Consider the following 26,341-nt stretch of genomic DNA (forward strand, 5'->3'; position numbering starts at 1 on the left):
TTAGTTCACTGTTTATTTTAATTTGGTTTGATGAACATGTGGAACTAATTTCTTTATAGTTGGAGGTGAATTCGAAGCCATGATTATATGTTTTATATGAATTGATTATATCCAGTTATTGTTTCTTGAGTCTTGAATGTGATTTGCTTATCTGGGTTATCAAAACTTGTTTATGTATGTTGGTTGATGGTCGACACTTAATTTGCATGCATGAATTTGATGCTAGAGTATAAGGGAGTTTCACCTAATCGTTATGAACTTATATTTACAAGTAATGGAAGTCACTAGTCATGATTGTGTTAAGTAAATCCTTGGTATGAGTATCATGCTTTTCATAGTTACGAGTGCCTCGTCAATGCTTATGGTTTTCAAAGAACTTAATGACATTTGATATGTCTTTCTATCATGCTTTTCATAGTTAGGGAACTTGATAAGGATAATTTGGTTGTGATGCGTATCCCGTCCAATTCAATGAGTTAAGGAAAATCTGAAAGTTAATTTGTGTTTTTCATGGTTAATTTGGGGCATTGTCATTCATAGTCTAAAGGAATAATACTGGAAATTGGTATGTATGCATATATCATGTGTGGAGAAGGACCCTCTAACTAGCCTTGCACCCATTCAATTCACCCAAATTCGTTTTTACAAAGTGTTTTATGCTAAGTTTCTGTTTTAAGTTTTAAATTCGTCAAAAACATTCCCCCTTTCATTAAGTCTTGTTATTTGAGTTAATCTGTTTTCTTTTAGTCTTTTGAGTCAAGTTAAGTTTTATTTTCATCAAAATCACTTGTTAGGTCTAGAATTGAGTCTTTTTAATTGTTTGTTGCTGTTTTGAGTGTTTTGAGTCAGTTTTGAGTCTATAGAGTCTAATTTAGTATTTTTAAGTCTTATTTGTGTTGATTAGCATCCCTAGTTAATCTCCGGTCTAGAACTATCTCTACTTACGTATATACTACAATTGTCAACAATAGGGTTTAATTTGTGTGTCAAGTTAATTTTCACATCAAGTTTTCATCATTGAGAGGAATTGGTGATCTTGCAAAGAAGTTGGTGAAGATTGGGAGGTGTGCAATCTATATGTTAGAGTATAAGCTTCTTACATTGGTTTAGATGTTACCAGTTGCAACCGTTTCGGTGGATAGAGTTTTTTCTGCTATGAAGATTGTGAAAACACCATTGCGTAACAAAATGTGAGATCAATGGTTGAGTGATAGCATGTTTGTTTACCTTGGGAGAGATATATTTGCTATTGATAATAAGTCTATTATGCGATGTTTTCATGATATGAAACCTCGTCAGTAACAATTGTAATTTGTTTGTATTGATAAATTATGGAAGACATTACTATATAAAAGGATTTGGTTGTTGCTATTCTTTTGAACCTCGCACTCTTTTAACTTTGCCCCTCCCCCCGTCAATTCTTGGCTTCGCCACTGGGCCTCGATAAAAATCATGTCGAGGTTTTCAACACGATTGAAAGAAAAAGAATATCCTGCACCAACATAATTAATTAGATTTGTAGTTCAATATCGAAAGAAAAAGAGTATCATACACCAACATAACTAATTAGATTTGTAGTTCAATATTAAAATACTTATATTCATATTCATGACAAATACAAGATGTATCTTATATTCAGACAATTTCATAACTCAAACGATCGCTTAAATGTTGTTAATTAAAACTATTATTTTTGGTCAAACAAAGTAAGTGCATACGTGGTTGTTTTTCTTCATTAGGAGGGATGTTTCCACGTGTAATCTTTTTCGACATTTAAAAAAGAAATAATGCAAAACAAGTGACTTATTAGATTAACGGATTGAGTTTAGATGATTCGTTAACTTAACAAATTGAGTTTGGATGACCAGTTAAATTAATGCGTCGGGTTGAACCCGATCCAAATCCAATAAATTCGACCTGCTTACAGGTCTATGTATTGACTATCGCCAAAGTTTACACAAAAATCTACAACACTTTCACATGTATTTAACAAAACCTAAAATTTTCCTTGGTGATTATTTGGTGTAAATTTTGTTTTTCATATTGATGTTTCTCTTAGCATTACAGATACTTTTTTTTATGTTGTATATTGCTTAAGTTCTTAAAGTTATTATTAACTTCGCTTCTTTTCAACAAAAAGAAAAGACAGAACTTTTCTGAGGGTCAGGGGGTGGTACTTTCTTCAGAGCCAGACACCTTCAATTAAAATTCAAATTTTAGCCTTCATTTGATATAATTACTTGACAAAGCGTTAAAATTGGGTCAAAGGTACTTATATTGTCTTAATTCAAATTAGTTTCGACCTCTATCATTCACTTTATGTTAGTAGAAATATAAAATATTTTGAGGTATATGATCAAGCCATTATCCATGAATATACCAAATACCAATTGATAGGATATGCAAATAATAATGTGTAGGGTTTTTATCAATGTTGGTCTCTGAAATTAGACATTTCAATTAAAATGGTCCTCGAAAGAGAAAATCTATCAATTTGGTCACTAAAAATGGTTCTCGGAAATTAATATGGTAATTTATGTTAGCTTTTCGTCAATTGTTCTGTTAGTGTGTTGATGAGACATATAAATGAATCTCACTTATTCAATTGTATGTCGCCATGTAGATTCATCATAATTTTTTTTTTTTTTTTTTTTTTTTTAAGATTGAAAAACTAAAAATGACCAAACTAAAAAAAAAAAACAAAAAAGAAAAAAATCCTCCTCAGAATCTCTACCATTGCTTCCTTCCCTCTCTTTAATATATGGATGGATTCAAGTCGTTATAAAAGAAGGCTGTAGTGAGACATGAACAAACTGTCTATCTTGTTTGTTTGAAAGATTATATAATCCCACCATTCTAATTAATATATCTTTCAGACTTGAAGCCAGACAGTTAGTTTGTTCACGCCTCACTGCTGACTTCCATTATAACGACTTGAATCCATCCATATACTAATGATACGAAGGACGACTGGAACGTTTTACCACCAAACCGCTGACCCAGCTTTTAATATTCATTCACTGTTGTTCTAAAGTACCTTTCTCTTTTCTTTTATTTTTTTCATAGGAAAATATGTAACACTGTTAAATTTGCATGCAAAACTGTGTTTCAGTATAGATAATGCGCAATATATACAAAACTTTGTGGATTTGTATTAGAGTTATTCGACTCGTGTCAAGAAGCTCTCGTGTCTACTCAATTTTCTTTAGCGTTGATTGTGTTAATAACTTATTTCTATGGTTTGATTACTTAGACTATAACCAAAATTTACATATTCTTTTGTACAATATTTGCTTATTAGATCTTAGAGGTGTAGTGTATTAAAGATTTATGCAGACTTTTGTTGAGTTTTTAAAGTGATAGATCTTCATGGATTTAGTAAACTTTACTACTCTGGACTCCATAAAATTTCATCGACTTTTAATTTATATACTTTTATGAAAGGTAACAAAGTTAAATGATAAACTTTTGCAGAATTCTATAGAGTTCTATGCTATATTTTAGAATTTTGTGGATTGTCATGAATTTTTTAATGACCAATTTATTAATAAACATTATTATGTTTTAGTTTTCATTATCAAAATGGTGATCATGACCATGACAAAATAGTCTTACAAGGTGATGGAAACGTCACGTGTTGATTGTTGGCAAGAAGGTGATGGTAAAGTTGGTGTTTTTGGTGGCTGCAATAATAGCATGGGTGGTGCTTGTGGCGGCGGGTGATGTTCGAGTGGTGGATGACTAAGGATGGGGCAGTGGTGATGAGGTTGTGATGGTGGTGGTAAAGGTGAAGTTCATTGTGATGTGTTGGTGGTGTTCATAATAGGGGTGGCGATAATATTTATGGTAATTATGGCGGCGACGACAATGGTGACAGTGGTGGTAGTTGGGATGGAGAAGATGGTTAAGGTAAGATAGTGGTTTACATGCGGTGGAAGTGGTGAGATAGTCATTGCATTATGATGGGTGGTGGAGTATATCCTAAAAAAATTGAGAAAAATGAAATTCATCAGAACCTTAATATTAAAAAATAACTTACTATAAAAGTACTCAAAGTCCATCAAAATCCATGAGTTTTGAAGGTCGTTTAAAGTAAATGAAATTTTGGAAACACCTGAAATTTTGTAGACTCACAAAAAAGTCATAATTGAATACCACAAGAATTTCATAAGCTTTTTAGAGATCGTAAAAAGTCTTTATTCCATTAAACTCCATATGTAATATGCCCCAGTGTCGAATTGGTTAATCATTATATGTTTTAGGTTTTGAGTAACCAATAAAAGAAGTCTAAACTCGGGTTTTATTTTATACTCTAATTAAATAATAATCAACCATGTCAACAAATAAATGCTATCAAAGTTGAATAAAATTGAGTACTGTAAGTGAGAATATGTTTATGCTGAACTCATGATATACAATAAAGAACAATGGAATATCGACTTTGGACTAAAAGAATAGAGGAAGCTGCTATCAAACTATCAATGAGAGAAAAAAATTGGATGTCATCACGGACTATGCCGCCCTCAGACATTACTTCTGCAAGGTTTTGTCTCTCATTTGGTCAAACATTGATGAAATATTTGATAACAATAATTACTAAAGCTAGTATAAAACAATGTTCAGTTGTATTGTATTTGATTTGATTAAGAGTATTTGCCTTTAAATTTGAACGATTTCTTTACTTGAGGTTTTGAGTTCCATTAATCTTTCTTAATAAAGAAAATTATAACATTGGTCATTGAATTTTAGTTAAATTGAACTTTGGTTTTTAAACTAAAAATTAAAGAGCATTAGCGTTTGATTTTGTAACAATGTGAAGTAATGTTGTTTTGGTAAATAGTACATTTTTGCTCATCCCTTAAAGTGGGAAGTGCTCACCCCACATTAGTTACTATAAGATTAGTTTTGTTTATTGATCTAAGATTATAAATATCGAAATTTAAACTAATTTAAGAGAAATCAATGGGGGTAGCATCTCACTCATATTTTTGGGTGAATAAAAATGCTCTTTTTGGGTAAATCCTTTAAGCTTCAGTCCCTTGTCTTTGACCAAGCGAAAATTCATACACCAATTTCTCTTTTTAATACTTTTTTGGCTGGTGCTGTACACACATTTTTTTTTCCTTTCGACGTACTTTGTAAATTTTTGTAATTTAATCATTTTTAATTTATTTAATCTGATTATGAAAAATTAAAAACAAGTTAAAAAACAATATCCGTGACTAACATCACCTTACTTGCTTTTCTCGGATGAAACTACAAAAAAAAAATATATATATATAAAAAAATAAAAAAAGTCTCGTTTGTATCAATGTGTCCGTGTGTTAGTCTCAACGCTCAGAAACTCTCTCTCAGAAGCGTACACGACACAACTTGGTACATACATTTTCCCGTACAGCTCCAAAGTAAAGGTTTTTAGGGAAAGAGAAAGTCAGAGAGTGTGGGGAGTGGGATGGTGGTGACGGGTGAGTAGTGGCGACTTTGATGATGGTCTGGAACAGCAGGAGGAGAGAAAATGGAGAGAGAAAGAGAGACAGCCCAAACTTTTCTTCAATACAAAGCCTCCCCTCAATGGAATGGACCCCATCAAAAAAAATCAATCCTAACCCCAACTGTCACGTACTCTTCTTCTACTCTCTCTCTCTCTCTCTCTCTCTAACCCAACGCCACCAGCCAGCATTGTAAAGCTTTTGTCTTTCCCTTTCCCACCACCACTTCCCTCTTCTCTCCCTCCACTTTTCTCAGTCTTTAATGGCTGCCCATTTCACTATGCTCCTTAAAAAATAGTGGGTCGGTGCTGGATTACCATTTCCACCCCATTTTTGGCTGTAAAAAAAGATGCCCACTTAGCAAAAAAAATTAGAGAAGTCTTTGTTTTTTCACCATTGTTTGGTTCAATTTTCTTGAATTTAATCTGGGTTTTCTCCAAAACTTCTCATATTTTCATCACTGGAGATAATTCTGCAGAAAAAAAAATATTGGGTTGGATTTTGGGTGTTTCAAAAGGGTCGTTTTCAATGCTGCATTGCACTGAGCTGAAACTTTCATGCTGTGCTGTTGTTTTTTTAATAAGAAAAACAAAAATCACCAGACGCGTGCCTGCAATTTTCTGAATTATCAATTCCATCGTGCAGAGCTCATGAATTTTGGATCGAATTTCTGAAAAGGAGAATTTGGGTTTCTCTCAAACTTTTGTGCATCTCAAGCTTCTGATCAATTCTCCAACATCATTGCTTACTTTTGTTCCCTGAAATTAGAGGGGTGAAATTTTTACCTTTGACCCCATTTGTGATGATCATAAGAATTGAGGAGGCATAATTGTCTTTGATAAGTCTTTAAGGCCAAATTGCAGTAAATTTGAGCTTTTAGGAGTGAAAAAAGAAGGCTTTTGGTATCTTAAGCTTCACTCTGTGAGAAAACTTGAGGAATTGGAATTGGAATCTGTTTGGTTTATGCAACGGACTTTGTATCCAGCTGCATTTCTGTTCTTTCGCTGTATCGAATTCGAGCCTCTGAATTTGAGGTAATTCCTTCATGCATGCCAAATTTTAATGATCAGAGTACCATCAGCATCTTGTATTTGATCCTTCTTGGAGTCAAATTTTGCCATGATTTGGTAGACATTTCTTTATCTTTGAAGTTTTATGTATCATTCAACAGCTGTTTGTTGAGTTTTTGGTTTTTCTGTTTGTTGGGAGTTTCTTGTAGCCGGGAGAGTGACAGATTTTGGATGAACAAAGCCTGTTAAAGTTAAATATTCATCCCTTAGTTATGGCAAAGAAGTCCCAGAAACGCTCTGTGCGGTATGAGAAAGATCAGTTGGGCTGCATGTGGGGTTTGATCAGTATCTTTGACTTCCGGAACGGCCGCCCCACCTGGAAGCTGATTTCTGATAAGAGGCATGGAAGTAAGCAAGCTGTTGGTAAGAACTCAGAATTCACCTTTAACTGGAAGTGGTATTTTCAACATCCAAGGTTTTTTTCTGCTATTTGTTGCCAAGTTTTTTCATGCTGAATTGAAGTCACTCTGTGTTTTGGGCATTCTCTGGACAATTTTACTTAGTTGACATGTTTATCTGATGGGTTTTTCTTACTCTAGCCTAAAATTAGGTTGATCTTTAGTAAATTTGATTTGGAATCATCAAAAGGGCAATATTTCGTGTTGTCGTTGAATTTCTATTCTCTTTCTGCAGGTACTGGAATTTCAAGGAATAAGTTCAAGAGTTTGAGCAATTTGGATGAAAACTTTCAAGGCACCCTTGTAAGTGTTGTTAACTTACATGCATATATACCCAACTGAGCTTGTACTTTGAAATTATATGCTAGTTTCTCCCAAGAAGCAAGAGTGAGGCGGGGGGAGGGCGGAGCTGGGGAGTTTATGTAGTTATTCACTAATTGAGTGATTGTGTAACTTATAGACTCTTACTAAAATGATTCAGGATGACAATGAGAGCTTGAAAGCAATAGTGGCAGTAGATGCTTGCAAGCCTAGTGTGAAGAAACTCATGGAAGAAGAAATGTCCGGTAAGCAGGACATGAAAAAGGAGAGAAGCAATGATGTAGTGGAAACTAAACAGTCTGATTCAAGCCAGAGCAGAAAGGACCACAAAAGATCAAAGAAGACTCGCAAGAAAAGTCGTGATATGGACAACCATAATTTGAATGCTTTTGAGAACTCAGAATCTGGATGCTCTTGCAATCAGAGTCGAGAGCAGAAACCTAGAAGTAACGTTGGCATGGATGAGATAATAGAAGAGGTATGTTGCCAGATCCATCAGAAATATGTTAATGATGTGAATCATGATGTGAATGGTGAAACTCCTGCAAAACCAAACTACAAGCATTCTGATTTCGAAGAGAAATTATGCGTGGCAATCAAGGAATTCACGAATCATAAGTTTACTGATGGGAAACAGCTTACGGAAGATCAGAAAATCCACCACATCAAAGAACTACTTGATACGCTCGAGGTCTTAAGTTCAGATGAGGAATTGCGTCTGAAACTTTTGCAGGATCCAAACTCGCTGCTGGCAAAACAAGTCCAAAAGTTAAAGGATGCTCAGATAGAGAAGGATGAAGAATGTGTTTCCTTTGCAGAGTCCAAGTTGTCGGAACAGAAGCTTGGTGATGTTAAACAATCTGAGGAGCTTGTCAACCGTAAACGGCGGTACTTTTTCAGGAGAAAGGTCAAGCCTCAGGAAAGAAACCCAAGCAAGGAAAATGAGGACTCTGAAGCTTCAAAGATGATCGTCATTTTGAAGCCTGGGCCTCCAGCATTACAAAATTCTGAAATTGAAGATAGTACAACCCCAGAATCCCATAACATTGTAAGAAATAGAGGGCCAAGTGAAAGAGTTGGTTCCCACTTTTTTCTCTCGGAAATAAAAAGGAAACTGAAGAATGCAATGGGAAAGCAACAGCATGGGGCATCTACTGTTGGAAGTTCAAACAGACTGCCTTATGGGCGTCAAAATTCGGGAGGTAGAGACAAAGGAACTGGTAGGGAAAAACTTGGAAGTTCCTCTGGTAAAGAACATTTCTACATTGAAAGAATTGCTAAACGTTCCAGTGGTGTCAAGAGGGCAGAAAAGACTGGGAAAGTGAAAGAATCTGAAATAAGTTTGAAACATGAAAATCATGGCCTTGCGGATGAAAGGCTATCTAAACTCTACATTGAGGCCAGGAAGCATCTCTGTGAGATGCTGAGTAATGGAGATGAATGTGTAGATATCTCAAGACACCAGTTTCCTAAAACCTTGGGGAGGATTCTCTCTCTTCCGGAGTACAATGTTTCTCCTTTTGGCAGTCCTGGAAGGGACTTGGAGCACGGCTTTGTTACTGCACAGATGAGATTATCGGTCTATGACAAACTTTTGAAGGCCAATGAGAATAAAAGGTCTCCTAAGCAAGAGAAGAATGTCAGCCCTCTTGGTGAGGTAGCAGTAGCACACAACTTAGAGAGTCTGCCATCTGTTTCAGACAACAACGTTGATTGTAAAGTACGGCCTACTAACTCAATACCAAGTACCTCAGATAATCTGATTCATGATAATGAAGTTGAAGAAATCCATCCTTTCATCATGGATGGGAAGAACTCTGAAGGTATTGATTCTCTCAGCTGTTGAATTTACAATGACAAACATTTTGAATCTTTGATTAGTGTCTCTGCTTGCTTTTAAATTCTTTGGTATTTTAGCGTTTTATAAATTTTTTGTAGGTGATGTCAAGATTGAAAAAGAAAATGAAATTGTTGTTCAGGAAGAAGCTCTCTCTGAACGCACTGGTTCTTCAGTTGCCATAAATGACCAAAATGAGGACATGTCTGAGATTTTTAATGATAGAAGATCTTCGGAATGCTCACAACAGGTAATACTATCTTACTTTATTGTGCATGTGATTTTTTCTTCTTTTATTTTCAAATTTTCACATGTGAAGAAAAACTGTGTTAAGATGAGTTTCAGTTTGAAATCAACATTTTTATTGGGTAAATCAATATATTATTCTCTCTAAAGCTCTGAAACACATTTAAAGGTCTTTCAAGATCTACTAAAGCTATTTCATGTAATGCATATATCTAAATCTTTAAACAAATGACCAAACACATGCTTTCTTTTGCTGTCCCTAACCAAACGCCAAGCTCTTATGAAAAAATGTCACCTGTAATGATGTATTATTGGATTTTCGTCTATGTCAACATATAAGGATGACGGGATGAGAGGGGCATTACTGGGCAAGACCCAAGTATTAGTCTTATCTACATGTGCATTTTCTTTGGTAAACTTGCTGGTTATATCCGTTATCTCTATCCTGACAATCATTTTTACCTATCTTCTAGGATTCTTATGACGAAAACCCAGTGCAATCTTCTTCATTAGCATCCCCTTCCAGCTCTTCAACCACCAAGCATGTTGAAGATTTAGAAAGTGCTATTGATATACAAGAGCGTCCAAGTCCTGTTTCAGTTCTTGAGCCACTATTCACAGAGGATGATATCAGCCCTGGGAAAACGATTTCTCGATTTGGTATGCTTCATACTAGGACAATTGATTGACTTCAAATCCTTGTATGCTTTTTGCATTTCTCCATTAATATTAATTCATTCACTGATCTGCAGGAGAGCTACAACCACTAAAGATCGAATTTGAAGATTATGAGCCTTCAGCCGCTGAGCAAGCTAACAATGCAAAAACCTGTACAGAAGGCAAGGAACTAATGTTTGATTTTGTAAAAGCAGTCATGCAAGCCTCCAGCTTCAATTGGGATGACTTCTGTATGAAGTGGCTTTCCTCTGACCAACTTATTGAGCCATCATTGTGTGATGAGGTAGAATTTTTTCCTAACCAGCTTTGCTATGAGCCGAAGCTCCTTTTTGACTGTATTAATGAAGTTCTGCTGGAGTTCTGTGGGTGTTATTATGGTTGCTTCCCTCGGGTGTCATCTGCGAAACCTAGTATAAGGTCAATACCAGATTTGAAAACTGCTATACATGAGGTCTGGATAGAAGTTTATTGGCATCTCCATCCACTTCCATTGCCTCGAACATTGGACCAGATTGTCACAAAAGACATGTCAAGAACCGGAATGTGGATGGACCTTCGATTTGATGCTGAGATCATTGGTGTCGACATGGGTGAAGCCATTCTCCAAGAATTGATGGAAGACGCCATATTAAGCTATGTAGAAGGAAGTCTCAGAAGTGAAGATACTTCAGTTATGGCTGAGTCAAATGAAACAGAGAGCATTCTCATCTTATAAAACTCAGTCTGACTTCGATTTGCCCATACCGAATACCAAGCCACCTTCTCGCTGTGGCAGTTGGAAAGCAAGTCATATATGTGCATCCAAAGGGTGAGAAGCAACATTTTAGCTTTCTCGGAGCACCATGGATCTGGTAGGAATTGGCTTTGCAACTTTGTTAACTGAAATCATGTAGATAGTACATAATCTGTCACATGTCAAAACTAAGGCTTACTGGGCGCCCGGAGCAGCGGTCATCACCTGAAAGTCCTTGATAGCTTGGGAACCAATATTCGGTCTGCAAGAACTCGGAAACTTCTCTGCAAGTCGATTATACAAGACAGATAAGTAATTTTGCGAGTTGTTCTTAATAAGTGTAGATTTATAGAGGGTTGGAGTGTCTAGTAGAGGGTGTTGTTGATTTCATTCATTGTCAACTGTGTTCTTTGTATTTTACTGTTTCATTTGAAACCTGAAAGGGTTGTTTTGTGACCGACTATTACTGGTGTTGTAATTAGCAATTACAAAGAAAATAAAAAGCTCATGCTAAGTTTGTTATGTGGAATTGGATTTAACAAGTTGGATTGTAAATTTGCATTTCTGAAAAAATTATATTCCATATGAAGTGGAGATTCTGTTATTTACTCCAATTGATGCAAGTTTTTTTCTATCTTAAATTTAAATTAAGAAATTAGCAAATTTTTTATTTTATTTTTACAAACGATGGTATAACGTGGACAAAATTCATCTAAACTAGAAGGAGGAGGTTCGAACTTGATGTAGTGGTGGGCGCATATTGCTCTAGCCAACTTGGTTAAGCCCAAGTTTGCGGAAATGAACAAACATTGAATTCAATACTTTGATGTTTTTGCCCATATCGGGTATGTTTGGGCGAGGAACCTTCAAATTTTAAGGGATTTAAGCATGGTGATGAAGAAAATGATTTTGATAGGAGTAGGAGGGTTTAAAAATGCACCACATAAGCATTTAAAAAGGCATATACAGGAATTTGCAAATGACCACCTTCCTCTTATCTAACTTTTTGTGATCTATTTCTTCAAGTTGCCTGAATACCTTGAAATTTCGAAGTTGGATTTCACTAGCTCTTAACGATCCTACGAAATTCATATTGCTAATTTAGATAAATCTTTTGTCCATTCTTTTTATCTTTCCTTGTGAACTGAATAACTGTAATAACTATTACCACACAAGCCTCTTTAATAATAACAAAGCAATTATTTCTTAAGAAAGTGACTAATAAATTAATACAAGAATGTTGTGCACAGCAGCTCGTTTGCCTCCCATAACACAATTTACAGATACTACACAAATTAGCATTCTCATGAATATTGTAGTTGAACATTAACTCTATGCACGAAAATTGTATGAGGTTGAGTGAAAGAGAACCAAAGCTCTAGAGATTCACTTTCGACAATCTGAGATGGCTAATTTTCTTCTCCTAATATAAGTTGAAATGGTTACTTTTGCCTTTTCTTCGCCCGTAGAGATGGGGTTACTGGAGCTGCCGGTCTTTTCTTTGCAAACGCACTGGTTCTGCTGTCGTCTTCATCATCATCATCGTCATAATCTCTAGCAGCTAGTGCAGACTCCTCCGCAACTTTGGCAGCATTTCTTCTTGCGGCATCCAACTTGTAATGTAATTTCCTTTCAAGGGGATCATTTGAAGGTACAAATTTGGATGGCCGGGGAACTACAGCACCTAGTCCAAGCCTGCAAAATCCAATAACGAGTTCTGCAGAAAGTCAACAGCGATACGTAACAGCCGATGTATACAAACTAAAGATAATTATACTCTCTTAACCACCCAAATAAATAAATGAATCAACTTGCCTAGCAGGTCGAGCATGTATTTCAAATGGCTCATCTTCTGCAGGTTCATTCATGGTATTAAGCCATTTTTTAGCCTGCACATCAGTCAATTTTCATGCACAAACAAAGTTAGCTTTTTGAACGTCAACAACGTTGCAAAGAACTGTATGGTACTTAAAACAACACGATTCACGACACCCCATTCATAAAGATTGTCAACCAGATTGCCATGGCATCAATGGAAAAAACAATGCCCATAAGCATAATCATATAAAAGTCGCACAATCCTCAGCGTTATCATGTACCAAAAAAAAAAAAAAAAATCCCATTTGAAACATCCTGGGGAGGTTTCAAAATTAGTACAAACTCGGAACGCCGTTATTTTCTTGTCTGATAGCCTGCTACATATGTTCACAACCCAATTACAAATGACAAAACAATCTTCTAGAACAGCGTTTCTCCTCTGAGTGATCACACACACACAAAATGATACACAGCTCCCAAGAAAGCTACCATTTCATATCATCAAATCTCAAATTCTAACCGATGTACATTCTATGTCAGGTTCGGGTTGCTCTAGACCATATAGACCAGAGATGCTAGGATTAACCAGAAATTAGTACATTGTTCATAGCACTATGGGGAAAAATCATCTCACCAAATCCAAAGCTCTATCCAATTTAACTATTCCGGGACGTTCCTTTTTCTGCGGCGTCTAGTCGATGCTCATTGCAACTCCTTGCACAGCCTGCGGAAGATAAAACCCAATTCATCAAGTAACAGCTAAATAGCCAAAAGGGTTTTGGCCGAAAGCTACAATCATTCGTTTCAGTTTGAAGCATGTAACCAACAATGTGGATTGAAACCTAAAGTCTGTACTGAGTCTACAATTTCAAAGCACTTTAAAATCAAAGCTACCCTAACGGTACTGAAATATTGGCAAACCCAAATCAAATCAGAAAATCTAACAACGAAAACACCATAACTGAAGCGGATACAAAGCTACGGTTTTGAACAACGTACCAATTCCCAGCAAAGGCGAGGTATTGGGAAGGTTTGAATTGGGTTCTGAGCAGGATTTTAGGGTTTTTTTTATGGCAATGGCGCGCAAAAGGCCAAGACTCTGGGAGAAAGAACTGCGAAAATAAAAGTAAAAAAAAGGAGATTGCAACGGCGAGGAGGGTATGAGATTCAAAGAGAAATAAATGGGTTTTCTGAATTTGAAAAAGAGACAGAGATTGATGCTTTTACAGGTTTTCTTTTGTCGGGCTTCAACTGAACGAGAGTGTTGGTAAGTTACTTCTCGGCTTAAATTATTGTTTTCCTACTAACATTCTTACTGCAGAATGGATGTATTTGTCTGTGTGAATGTATATTTGTATTATGAATGTATATGTACATATGAATTGTGTTTCTTTATTTGTATGCTTGATAATAGGATTTTTACCACCGGCAAAAGTAGGGATAAAAACACTTAAAAATACTTGTAAGAGTACAAGCTAATCATAATATAGTTGACTCTAGCAAAGTCGTTCTTCACAGAGATTGAATGAATAATTTATGTAAAAATCAAATCTTAATTAATTATTTAAAAACAAAGTTTGAAAAATGTTGATTTTATAACCTAAAATATTAAAAATGGATTTAATTAAAAAGATTAGAGAAATCGGCAAAGTAAGAAAAACTAAAGAAAACGGCTTGAAAACCAAATTGTAAAAGCATTAGGGTTCCACTATCACCTTAACAATCCTTTGCAGTTTTACCAATTATTTATGAATTACACATGCACTTTGAAGGTTAGGTTTTCCTAATGGATATTCTCCTCATGATATTCAAGTACGAACATATATCTAATATGCAATCCGTCTGTGATATTTAGATCAAATATGAATATGCAAGACTCATTAAGTTCTGTGAAAACCCTTTGGAAAACCATGCTACCATTAGGAGTGATATTCGCCTTAAGTGAATTTATAATTATCAATTACTAGAAGCCATACTCAATCCTCTGGTGATATTCCGATCGAATTGTATTCGATTACTTATCTGAACATCCTAATGGTAGCTAAACTTTAAGATATAGAGATAGTTTAAGCACAGTGATTCATAATTTAAAGTATGCATGAATAATATCATAAGTAATTAAATAAAAGACTATATATTCATGCTAAGGCTCATGATGTTGCCATAGTAAAAGGAAATTAGTTACGAATAATCATAAAAAACAAAAGTAATTTTATTTAAATAGAAAAAAGATAGAAAACACCTTGAAAGAAGAATAAAAATCTTCAAAGCCTAACCAAGTTCTCCAAATTGATGCGTAAAGAACCCTAATGGCTAAATAGTCTTATTTATACTACTATAAAATAAAATTCTTCCTAGAAAAGGTCCTTAAAAACTAGAAAACAAAATATAATAAGATAACTATGAAATACATTTACCATAAGGAATCTCACGTTTCTGGAGCTTCAGGGCTCCAAATTAGGCCCAAGATAACTCTTCTTGAAAGTTGTCCCAAACACATTCCCATAAGGGTCCTTCATCAAAAGACATTCTTGGACACCAAAAACCCTAATAAAGCCCAAAAACATCACTTTAGCTGCACTGCTTATTAAGCCTTTATTTCATTGCCAAAAAATTACTATTTGGTAGAAAAGTATGAAATTTTGCTACGATCAAGCTAGGAGACTCACGAACGTCCACCAATTGGAATTACTCCAAAATTCAACCATTTGATCACTTTTTGCTCAAGCAGAAGTCGCATGTCCTACATGGAAAATATAATTCAAAGTATCAAAGTTTCACCAAATACCAAAACATACCAAGAATAGGGTTGTATATAATATAAAATCGACTCATCACTTGGTGTCAAGGACAATTGCATTTTGATTTACTATGTGGAAATGATATGCTTTATATGTAACTTTGTATAGCCATATTAGAAGTTGTATTTGAATGCAAGCATGCAGAAAACAAGGGGAAAACAAGTAGAACTTGAATACCATTTTGATGTGGTATTCAAATGATTTAGTATTTGGAACCATAAACCGGCATGAACCGAACCGAAACCGATGTAACTGAACAATACAATTTTAGTAATCTATCTATATATATAAAGGGAAAGCCCAAATAGGTGAAACATTATAAAATATCCCCACTTCATACAAAAAACCGATGGATAATTGCCTAAAAAATAGGGTCAAAGTTGTAATTTTATACTATTAAAAAATTATTTGGAACTTAAAAATCAAAATACAAAAAGCGGATTGCTCCGCTGCGAACAACATATGCACCCACCTTAACACCGACATTGTCAACCACCAGATAAATACCCACATTTGAAATTCATTGTGACCCTTAAATTAGTCATCCCACAAATAAGGGTCACAATAAATCACACTTTACATTTCCACCAAAAATGAAAATCACAATTAAAAAATAATAAAAATTGACAAACACTCTAGATAAGAGTGAATTCTCTATCACGTTGGCACACTGAGCACTGCAACAGTTGCGGCGGTTGCAAAGACCGGAGATGGAACCGCCATCAACTGCACGTTCTAGAGGAACAATGGGTTACTCCATCACCTATGCATACAAAAGAGGAAACGAACCCACTTTTGTCTTCTGCACAAATCCCCTTTCTTCCGCGTGATTTTTTTCAAAATCTCCTTTGCATCCACACTCGATTTAGACAAGATTTCAGGTGATTTTTTTTCCTAATTCCTTCGCTTTTTTTGCTTTACAATCGATTACCTTTCTTAGAACATTGAAGAATATTGATTATTTGCTTCATTTATTTTGATTTGGTTATGGATTATTTACTTTTTTGGGTCTGTTTAGAGTTCGCAAATTGCATGAACACTTCAATTTCTTGGTTACTTAAGTAATTGCTGCAATTTGCCATATGGTTTTTTCTTTTTTGGATTCAATTTTTTTCATTTGTATGATTTTAATCGGTGGTTATCAGTTGCATACATTGAGTATAAAATTTGGCGTCATTTGTTTCTCTTTGTTTACGAAGGATATTTTTTGGCATCGTAATCGATGGTTGTAACTTGTAACAGACTAATAAGCAAAGTTCAATTGTTTGTTTACAGTTTATTGTGTTGGATCCTATCATCATTTACAATTCATCACAAGAAGCTTCCTTTGCAGTCACAAACAGTTGCTTGGTTTCATAGAAAACGTAAGCTTCTGAAATTTAATGCAATTTCCAAATATTCGAACAAACTTATGCTAAGTACTTTTCTTTAGCAGCATAAAATTGTAGCTTAGTAAGAAAACCCATGAGTTTGACTTTACTCAGTTTCGACTTTATACTACTTCCTTGCGACTCAATTAAACTGAAGACCACAAAACATTATTATTGGATGTAGATTGAATTTTGTTTTGATATTAGGTGTTAACTGTTATGTATTTAGCACATTTTATCAAATATGTCTTTTCACAAGTCGAATTCAATTAAATTGGTATTGAACAATACTATTTTAGTCGATTTATTGAGTATAAATCTATCTATTTACACACACGTCATCTAAATCAATGGAGATCTCACGATGGCACTCTGTGTACATGTTCACTTCCAAAGTAGTTTGGTTTTAATTATTTATGTAATACAGTTGATGTACTAACGGATTAGTTTCAAAAAGGAATTCTTTTCTCATGCGTATGAAAGTAGCGCCCGTGATTGGCTTTTAGATTTACTATACAAATTTATTACAAAAATCTTTTTATTATACAAAAGTTCACAACTCAAATTAAATATACTAGCCTCTCTGCACACATTCATGTGCAAGTGGGATGACTTTTTTTAATCACGGGTGTGTTTTTCATTCTAATTTGTTTGAACAAATCGACTAATTGTTTTATTTACTAAACTGGTCCAAGCTTGATATTCTTTTAATTAGTGTAGACGAATTCACTAAAATCATTCCAGTACTCTACAGGTTCAACATTTAGAAGTTGTTATATTAAATGTTAGTGTGAATCTACATACAGAATTGACTTCACACACTTCCATTGAGTTTATGGTGGAAAGGTTTGATGTGGCCAAGCGAACCATTAGGTATTCATCTCTGCGTTTTTTTTCTTCTTTTAAGAAATTTTATTTCATTTCACAGTTTCAATGTATTCATTAAGGTAGTTGGTGGAGGAGAAGACTACTACTGTATGAACAATACAACTCATGATCATTATTCGAAAGAGAGGTACCGTACAAATAACTAAAATATGACTTTCATTTCCATCCACTCAGTGAAGATAATTATTGGTTAATCCGCCAAAACTCCCCGGACACCTGAGTCCTGGGAATAGACACCAGTAAGAGCCTGAAATACAATTTTTAGATATTTGCTTATTTGCTATTGTCGGATTATATGATTCACCATGAAAATTAGAATTGTTATAGGGGGATGGATTATGGCTGACTATAAATTCTATAAAACATTTGTGACGTGTAAAGTTGATAAAATATGTTGTAATTTTTAATTATATGTTCATACTCTTTGTTAGATAATGGCACTAAGAGATGCATAGATTTTAAAATCAGGATCCCACCAAACAGATGTATGGTAGTTTTGCATCTTTTTATATTTAAAGACATGGCTAAGTTCTTAGTCATTTTTCACTAATGAAGGTTGCCATTATTATGTTTCAGCTGTATTTTTATTTGAAAAAAAAAATATGATTTCATATGCTCACTCAGATATGACAAGGAGTTTACACCAATATACTTATGCTTATCGGAACTCATAGTTTGAACAACCAAAGACATCCTGCACGTGTTTAACCTTTTAGCTCTTCAATGTTGGTTGTGTCAAAATTTATTGATTTTGTTTATTTATAGAATTCCACAAGAAATGCAACAAAAAGTGAAGATGACACCACCTAAAGAAGAGCCACCTAGCAGATGTGTTTCTACTTTTTCGCCTACTTGGGGCATCTCCGTTAGGGTAAAAACTGTTGATCTTAGCAAACTAATTCTCAAAGAGTTCAAAAAGAAGAAGCACGAACAATATGTATTCCTTAGCTATCTTTTTTATTTTAATGAATTAAAATTAGGGAGGAAACATACCTTATGCATAGATTATTCATATAGGTGGTGCATGAAAAATGCTTTAGCAGAAATGAAAACTGCTACTACTCCTCACTTCATACGAACCTACAAAGAGGTTCAACGAATTAGGTACAATCCTGATCGTCATGCATATCTTTGACAGTATTATTTCTTTATGATATGTTTGCCAATTAATTATTTATAGTTATACAAATATATGTGACACACCCCGACCCAGATTGTCCACCTGGACTCCAAATCGAGTTGTGTTGGTCGACACCAGAAGGGTGACGAAGCCATAAAGTGTAGTGATGTGGAAAATGTGAATAAATTTAAACCAAAAGGTGCCTAAATATAAGAGTGCACTTGTGAGCGGGAATGAACTAATTTCACACGTGATGTCAGAACATAAGTAAAGTACAGTAAAGTAGGATGAGAATTATACCATCGAACGTAATCTCCAATATCAATATTTGCCAAGAATCCTTGTCGACATGAAAGTTCAGCACTAAAACTGGAGGGGCGAAAAATAAGGATGAGTGGGCCTAAAAACAAATCTTTGTAAAAACCTTTTCGAAAACATAATAACTTCTCGCCGTAAAACAAGTATAGTTTCCAAAATATACATACTATGTATAGTAAGAAAATACCTACCATAGCCTACAAAATCTCAAGAATTCAATAAGGCACAATATTTCGTAAATAAGTACACGACGTCCGTAATCACATAATCTCGCAACGCAAACATATCATATCGAGTGCTCATTGACACATTCTAAAAAATGAGTTCATGCAGAGATATTCCGACATGAACAAAACTGGGTGTAACAATGATATACGCTCTTGTACTACAATCATGTGAAGATTGGCACGATGTGCAGCACATGTGAGTCCTAATTGCCTTAGCAATCTAGGACAGGACTGACACCTACAATGGAATCAAAGTGAGCGTACGGTGCGATGTGCACATACACGTGAAAGGCTGACCCTAGCCCTGGTGAGTACTAACACCGGTGCAGCAACAATGAGCAGATAACATACATATAGTCATGCCACAGTGATTTAATAATTCTAGTCAACATAACATTATTCATAGCTATAAATTTAGCTAAGCCATTTTGTAAGATTTATAATGATTTTCTAATCCTCATCGTTATGTCATTTCCTATAATTGTTACTTTACTTACGGCAGTCATAAAGAAAATTCATTATTAGAAGTATATATGGAAACTAAACAATTATATGTATATATCAAAGAAAAGACCCACTCATAGATCATGTCATTGAGTCGAACCCGTCTTGCGAGCATCGAAGATCCTTGTGATGCGTTTCACCTAGAAACGAAACCATTTATGTAAATACGTAATGTATTAATGTATAAACACGTTTTCATACAAAAGTACGGCTAATAAATGAACTATTTTAAAATGATCGAATTTTGAAAAACGGAGGGCAAATTTGGGTCCGGCACATCAAGAAACCTAATGAAGGACCTTGTGTTCCTCGATGTGCCGCCCCAAGTGGCTGCACAGGCAGCCACATGCCGCATGCGCTGACCACCCTCACGCGGCCACGCTCATGCGAGTACAAACGTACTCGCCATCTTCGCGAAGCATAGGTTCGCCCTGGTTTTTGGGCTGATTTCTAAAGCTCATATCTAGCTCAATTCACCACAAAAATCAATGATACAAAAGCCAATTTGAAGCTAGAAATGTGGGGAACAAAACCATACCAAAGTGGGGCCGAGAATAGATAAGGGGAGGTGGAGCAAGTGGTAGAGAAAGAGACACGGTGAGGGTGTCATCTCGCCGTCGTGGTGAGTGGTAGCACTATGACAAATGACCTTGCCGGAGTGGCTGAGTTTTGCTGGTCTCTGTAAAACAGAGGAATGAGGAGTAAAAATATGAGAGAGAAATGGAGAGAGAGTTTGAAACAAGAAAAATAATGAGAGAGAAACCGAGATCTCTGGAAGGTGAGGATACAGGACAGGGCAGGAGTAGGGTGTGGGCCCCACATGTCTCACAAAACAATACAAAATATCTCTAAATATGAAATTACCAATTTGCCCTTCACGTTTGTAAATTTGTAAAATCTCTATAGTAGCTCCAAATTCAATTCTGCTTGTGCCCACACGTTCGTATCGTTGCGTACTACGCAAATACGCTAAAAGAATGAGTCATACGTCTCTCTAAATGATGGTCTACGGAAGTCAAAATCCTTACATCTAGGGGCATTTCGTAAATTCTTTCTTTTAAAATTAATAAAATCATAAAATTAGGGACGGGTTGTCACAATGTGGGTACAAAAAGAAGATTAATCGCAACTATACAATTTTTTCTAAACAAGGTATAATAATGATTTTTTTTTTTTCATAGTTAAGTATGTAGTACATTCCATTACATTAGTTTCAAATGATCTAAAACTTAATTTTGTCAATAGTTTTACAAGCATCATACCTCGCTCAAACTAAAAAAGTTAAAGCATAGGATTAAGGTACAATATCACAATTTTGTGTATTTCATAAACATGGTCACAAATAGTTAACTCGAACTTGAAAAAAAATACTTGAACTTACAGTCTTCTTCGAGCAATTGGAGTAAAAGTGTTGCTATTGGAAAACTATCTAATTTGAAGGTACTTATATTATTACTATTATTCTCTACTTATCACAATGAAGCTTCTATATTGTTAAACTTCTAATTTTATGATATTGTTTGTAAATTCACAATGAAAATTGGAAACAAATGGGTGGCAACCATGGCGTTGATATTGGAAGAAGAGTTTATGTTTGTAATTTGTAATATTGTGTGTCTCTAAATCAAGATGGGTCTTTTATGAAATTTTTAACGTTGGAAACTACAAATTTATCTTCTAATCATATCGTAAGTTTTTTTGGTTTTCATGTATGTGTTATAAAAAGTTTCCTCTTTGTAAATTTTTCTTTCTTTTTCCTTTTCATATTTTTTCTTTTTCTTTTTTGCTTCCTCAATGTTTGTGAGATGCATTGGCTATGGAGGATGTCATGGATTGGACTTACTAAAAAAAAGGGGAAAAACATTGAAACGAAGAAGTCAGCGTGGTCTTGGAGTTCATAATTAAGCAATTCAGTAGTGAGCATTTGAAAGTTTGAAACATAAATAAAACCAACAAAAAGAAAAAGTTTGCTTGGTGTCAAACTTTAGAGCCAATCCAAGTTCCAACAATCTATAAAACGGGAATTTAAAAAAATATGAAAAGCAATGCAAATTAAATAACTAAAATTATGTAACTAAATAAAATCTTGATTGAATACACTTATACTTTCAGAGCTTTAATGTGGGTGGTGGTTGATACTGGAAGTGCACACATGAAAGTTTAGGGGGTGTATTCAATTGGATTTAATTTCAATTCCTTTTACAAATCTAGGGGTATTCAATTAGGATTTTAAATTATTCTTTGAAAGTCTAGGTGTATTCAATCATGATTTTAAATAAGTTTATAACATACTATGTGTATTCAATTAGAATTTGATTTTAAAGGATATGAATGCACCTTAACCTTATCTCACACTGAAATTGAAAGGCCTCTCACATGCTTGTAAGCGATGGACTGTACACAGGGAGATATGTACATGATAAGGCTTCTCGAGATATGCATATCTTGATAGACCTTAATATTTTTTGTCTACTTTTTATTATTATTTACATCTACATACTATTGTTCATGAACTTCAAGCACAAACTTGCATCCAGAATCTCTTATTGTTTGACGATTGCATGAATAGCAGAATCCCGTATTGTTTGATGATTGCATCAATAAAAGTATGTAGATATTATTGTTATGATGTGTGCAAACAGACAATTTATAAAATAATCACTTAAGAAATATAAAAATATCTAAAGAAACACATCTTTGGGACACACAACACCCGTGATACAAAAACGCCTCTCACTTGTGCGGAGAGGCTAGTGAATTTAAAAGGAGAAGACAAAAATGGTGAAACTTTCATAATATCTAAATTTCTCTTATTGCATTAAGAGTTTAAATAAATAAACATTCACAAAAAAAGTACTACAGAATAGATTGAGCGTGGTTAGTAAGTTTATTATTTTTCAAATATATATATATTTTTAAAAATAAATAAAAAAATAAAAAAAAGCCAATTGCCAGATGTAACATCCCACATCGTCCAGGGGAGTGGATCTTGTAAGCCTTATATGTATATTCTCATCTCTACCTAGCATGAGGCCTTTTGGGAGCTCACTAGCTTTGGGTTTCATAGGAACTCCGAAGTTAAGCGAGTTTGCGCGAAAGCAATCCCAGGATAGGTGACCTACTGGGAAGTTCTCGTGTGAGTTCTCAAAAACAAAACTGTGAGGGCATGGTTGGGGCCCAAAGCGGATATCGTGCAATGGTGGAGTCAAGCTCGGGATGTGGTGAGGGCCCAAGCCGAGATGTGATAATTTGGTATCAGAGCCAATCCCTGGCCAGAAGTGTGATGCCAAGGACGTCGGGCACCTAAGACTAACTCCAATGGTTGGGCTAAAAGCCAAATTTTTTAGCCCAGAAAATTTAGTTTTTAGGCCAGAAACAACTTTTCTGCTGCAACCCTTCTGACCTAAAATTTTAGCCCGGGATTATTAAAGAATGAACTTAGGCTATTTTTTTCTTAAATTAAATTTAAAAAAAAAAAATATATATATATATATATATATATATATATATATAGACTATCGTAAATTAATTTTATGAACATTTTAATCTAAAAATATTTAAATTCTGATAAATATTGAAAAATCACTAAATTTTTCACAAAGCAAGCCTTCAACTTAATACAACTGATAATTCATAAACCGCATAATTAATAAACTACATAAACTTAATACAAACGACAATTAATAAACTTAATTAATAAAGCACATAATTCATACACTACATAAACTTAATAATCATATCCACCATCTTCACTTGGTGATGGACTTTGTGATTGAATTAGGATATAGGGTTCAGAGGATTCATCATCTTGAAACATACTCCTTAAGGCAGACTTTCGCAAAATTTCCTTTTGCTTACCACGTAAGAACTTCTTCCTCTCTGGAGTGTATTTGCTGAGGTCCTCTATCATCAAATTAACTTCAAACCTCTTTTGCTCTCTATCTGAGATTTCCTTCATTTGCAAACGCATTCGGGTCGTTTCTTCTTGGCGAGCGCTATGAGTTTCGTTCAATTTTGCAATTCCAGTAGCAAAGTGTCCACTCATCAGATCTTGGGACTTCCCTTTTCTCTTTGCTTCCTTTTGCTTTTCTCTTCGCTGGGGCCTTGCAAAAGAAGGAGATGGGGTCATTTCATCGACACCTTCATCTCCGGCATTTGTCTGTGCGACTTCACGTTGAAATAATCTTCCCCATTGTTGGTCCACATCGATTCCCCACCTTGGACAATCCTTGAGGATGTCCCAAGCATGTTGCAACTTAAAAACTTGATTTTTTGGTGTTACTCTTGTCTTGTAAATTTTCATTGCTTTGTCACCTTATGCAAAAAATACATAAAAATAATTAGTTGCAAACTAATATTATGTACATGACAAATAAAATATCAAGAACAAAACTCACAATTTCTATGACGCTCCTTCCACTAGGCATGCCAACCACGGCTCTCTCTAAGCTTCCCGTCCATAAAGTGCATGCTTTATTGATAGTCTTCCACCGATCATAAACACCACCACCGTCTCGTCCGCCGCCGTTGCAGTTTTCTTGAAACTTTGCAATGATTTTATCTCACAAAACTTTTTTATTTTGATTTGTGCCAATTGCACCATCTTGGCTAATAGAAACCCATGCCAATCATAAAGTAACATCTTCCTCACAGGTCCAATTACGACCTCTAATATGCTCACTTGCCATGTTGAACAATTTGGAAATTGAAAGAAATGGTAGAAAGATAAATTGGAAGAATTGTAGGAGAAAATTGAGTTTTGTGTGGATGTTTGAACAAATACATAGGTATTTATAGAGTTTTTGGGTGAATTTTGAGTTAAATAATTTTTTTAATTAATTTAGCCATTGGATTTAAATTTGGGCCGTTAGATCTTTTTTTTATCGTTAGATTTTATTATATTTGATCTCAGCCGTTGGATTCAATGTCCTTAAATCACATCCCTTGGATGTAATTATAGCCATTGGGAGCCCAAGTGGGTGGCCGACACACAGCCTGACAAAGGGGCCCACCTTGTCGGGAAACCCTTGCAGGCGCACGCGTGGGGCGAGTTGGAGCGTGGACGGGCCGAGACTGGCCCAAGTGCCAACGAGTCCACTCACACAGGGGGGAATTTGGGGGGGGGGGTATTTGGCCTAGCTTTAGCATTTGGCTTTTAGCCCAATGTTTTAGCTTAGGGGGGAAATTTGGGGGAAAATTTGGCATTTAGCCCACCATTAGAGTTAGTCTAAGGGGGTGGATTGTAACATCCCACATCGCTCAGGGGAGTGGATCATGTAAGCCTTATATGTATATTCTCATCTCTACCTAGCACGAAGCCTTTTGGGAGCTCATTGGCTTCGGGTTCTGTAGGAACTTCGAAGTTAAGCGAGTTCGCGCGAGAACAATCACAAGATGGGTGACCCACTGGGAAGTTCTCGTGTGAGTTCCCAGAAACAAAACCGTGAGGGCGTGGTCGGGGCCCTAAGCGGACAATATCGTGCTACGGTGGAGTCGAGCTCGGGATGTGGTGGGGGCCTGGGCCGGGATGTGACACCAGAGGCTAGTTTAATAGAAAGAAAAAGAAAAACTCTAAGCATACAATGGACATTGAACACAGAGAACACAATCCCAATGAAAGGAATGACAAACAACCAAAAACTTGTACAAACATGTTGAACTTCTATATTATTATACATTCAAGTTCAGACATTTGAGTACAATAGAAAGAAAAGAAAAAGAGAACTTAGACATTTACATATTAGAGTTACAATGAAATAATGGTGCTACCATTAGACTACAAATGCTAACATGAAATTTTACATTTGTTGAAAATTATAATCATTAGAAATGGTAGCAGCTCTATTTGGTTTAATGGTAATATCTCCAACTATCAAAAGTTGTAATAATATATATTTCCTTCACCTAGTAGGCTACTACTCTCAACCAACTTAAAACAGGAGTTCAAGAGCTCATAAAGCAACCAACTTAAAACAGATATCGAAAAATTTATTTCATCTCTCATGCCTTCTTTCACAAACAAGTATCATGATTATAAAAAAACTAAGAACAAAAAGCCCAACAAATTATTCAATCAACGAATTTGGAAAGTATAAAAATTGAATTGCATAAAAGTTAAAACACAACAAATAATACAATGAATTTGAATTGCAGAAAAACCCAACAAATGGTTACACAACATAAGAAAAAATGTGAAAGCAGGGGCTTTTAAGTGCCCACAACTAGAATTCATTGAAAAGAAAGTTCTTGATATAAAACGCATAAAAATTTAAGGGAAATTGCCACAAATGACCCATTTTCTTAATCTTAGAATTGAAATAGGACAAACCAGCCATGCACACCATGCACAAAACTGAAATGATGAAAATACCATATAAATTGTAAAAACTCACAGGTGATGATGTCATTTTTCTGGGTTAGAAGAAAGTGATGTCGAGAGAGAGCCGTAAGCTCTTAGTTTTTTGGTTGAGCTCAAATGTGCGAGCCTTGATTTTGAGGAGAGGGAAGTGCAGAAAGAGGTTAG

At 35.2% G+C, this 26,341-nt stretch overlaps 2 protein-coding genes across 3 annotated transcripts; one reads left to right on the forward strand and one right to left on the reverse strand.

Annotated features, from left to right (window-relative positions):
* Positions 1-5,605: 5,605 nt before the first annotated feature.
* On the forward strand, positions 5,606-11,301 carry LOC137734046 (uncharacterized). 2 transcript variants are annotated; one of them, XM_068473303.1, is made up of 7 exons: positions 5,606-6,523; positions 6,699-6,922; positions 7,193-7,260; positions 7,439-9,101; positions 9,217-9,365; positions 9,835-10,021; positions 10,114-11,301. In XM_068473303.1, exons 2-7 carry the CDS (start codon positions 6,772-6,774, stop codon positions 10,752-10,754), a joined length of 2,859 nt encoding a protein of 952 aa, XP_068329404.1. In that variant the 5' UTR covers positions 5,606-6,523; positions 6,699-6,771; the 3' UTR covers positions 10,755-11,301. The 2 variants fall into 2 exon arrangements, with proteins under 2 accessions (XP_068329404.1, XP_068329403.1); XM_068473302.1 differs by having other exon boundaries at positions 6,709-6,922.
* A 656-nt stretch (positions 11,302-11,957) lies between these two features.
* Positions 11,958-13,818, reverse strand: LOC137735719 (uncharacterized). The gene is made up of 4 exons (XM_068475163.1): positions 13,590-13,818; positions 13,225-13,314; positions 12,588-12,661; positions 11,958-12,467 (listed from the first exon to the last, which is right to left on the reverse strand). The coding sequence occupies exons 3-4, from the start codon at positions 12,638-12,640 to the stop codon at positions 12,215-12,217; spliced, it is 306 nt and encodes a 101-aa protein (XP_068331264.1). The 5' UTR covers positions 12,641-12,661; positions 13,225-13,314; positions 13,590-13,818; the 3' UTR covers positions 11,958-12,214.
* Between the last annotated feature and the right edge of the window lie 12,523 nt (positions 13,819-26,341).

The sequence above is a fragment of the Pyrus communis genome, chromosome 5, assembly GCF_963583255.1.
Source record: "Pyrus communis chromosome 5, drPyrComm1.1, whole genome shotgun sequence".
NCBI classification, from domain to species: Eukaryota; Viridiplantae; Streptophyta; class Magnoliopsida; order Rosales; family Rosaceae; genus Pyrus; species Pyrus communis.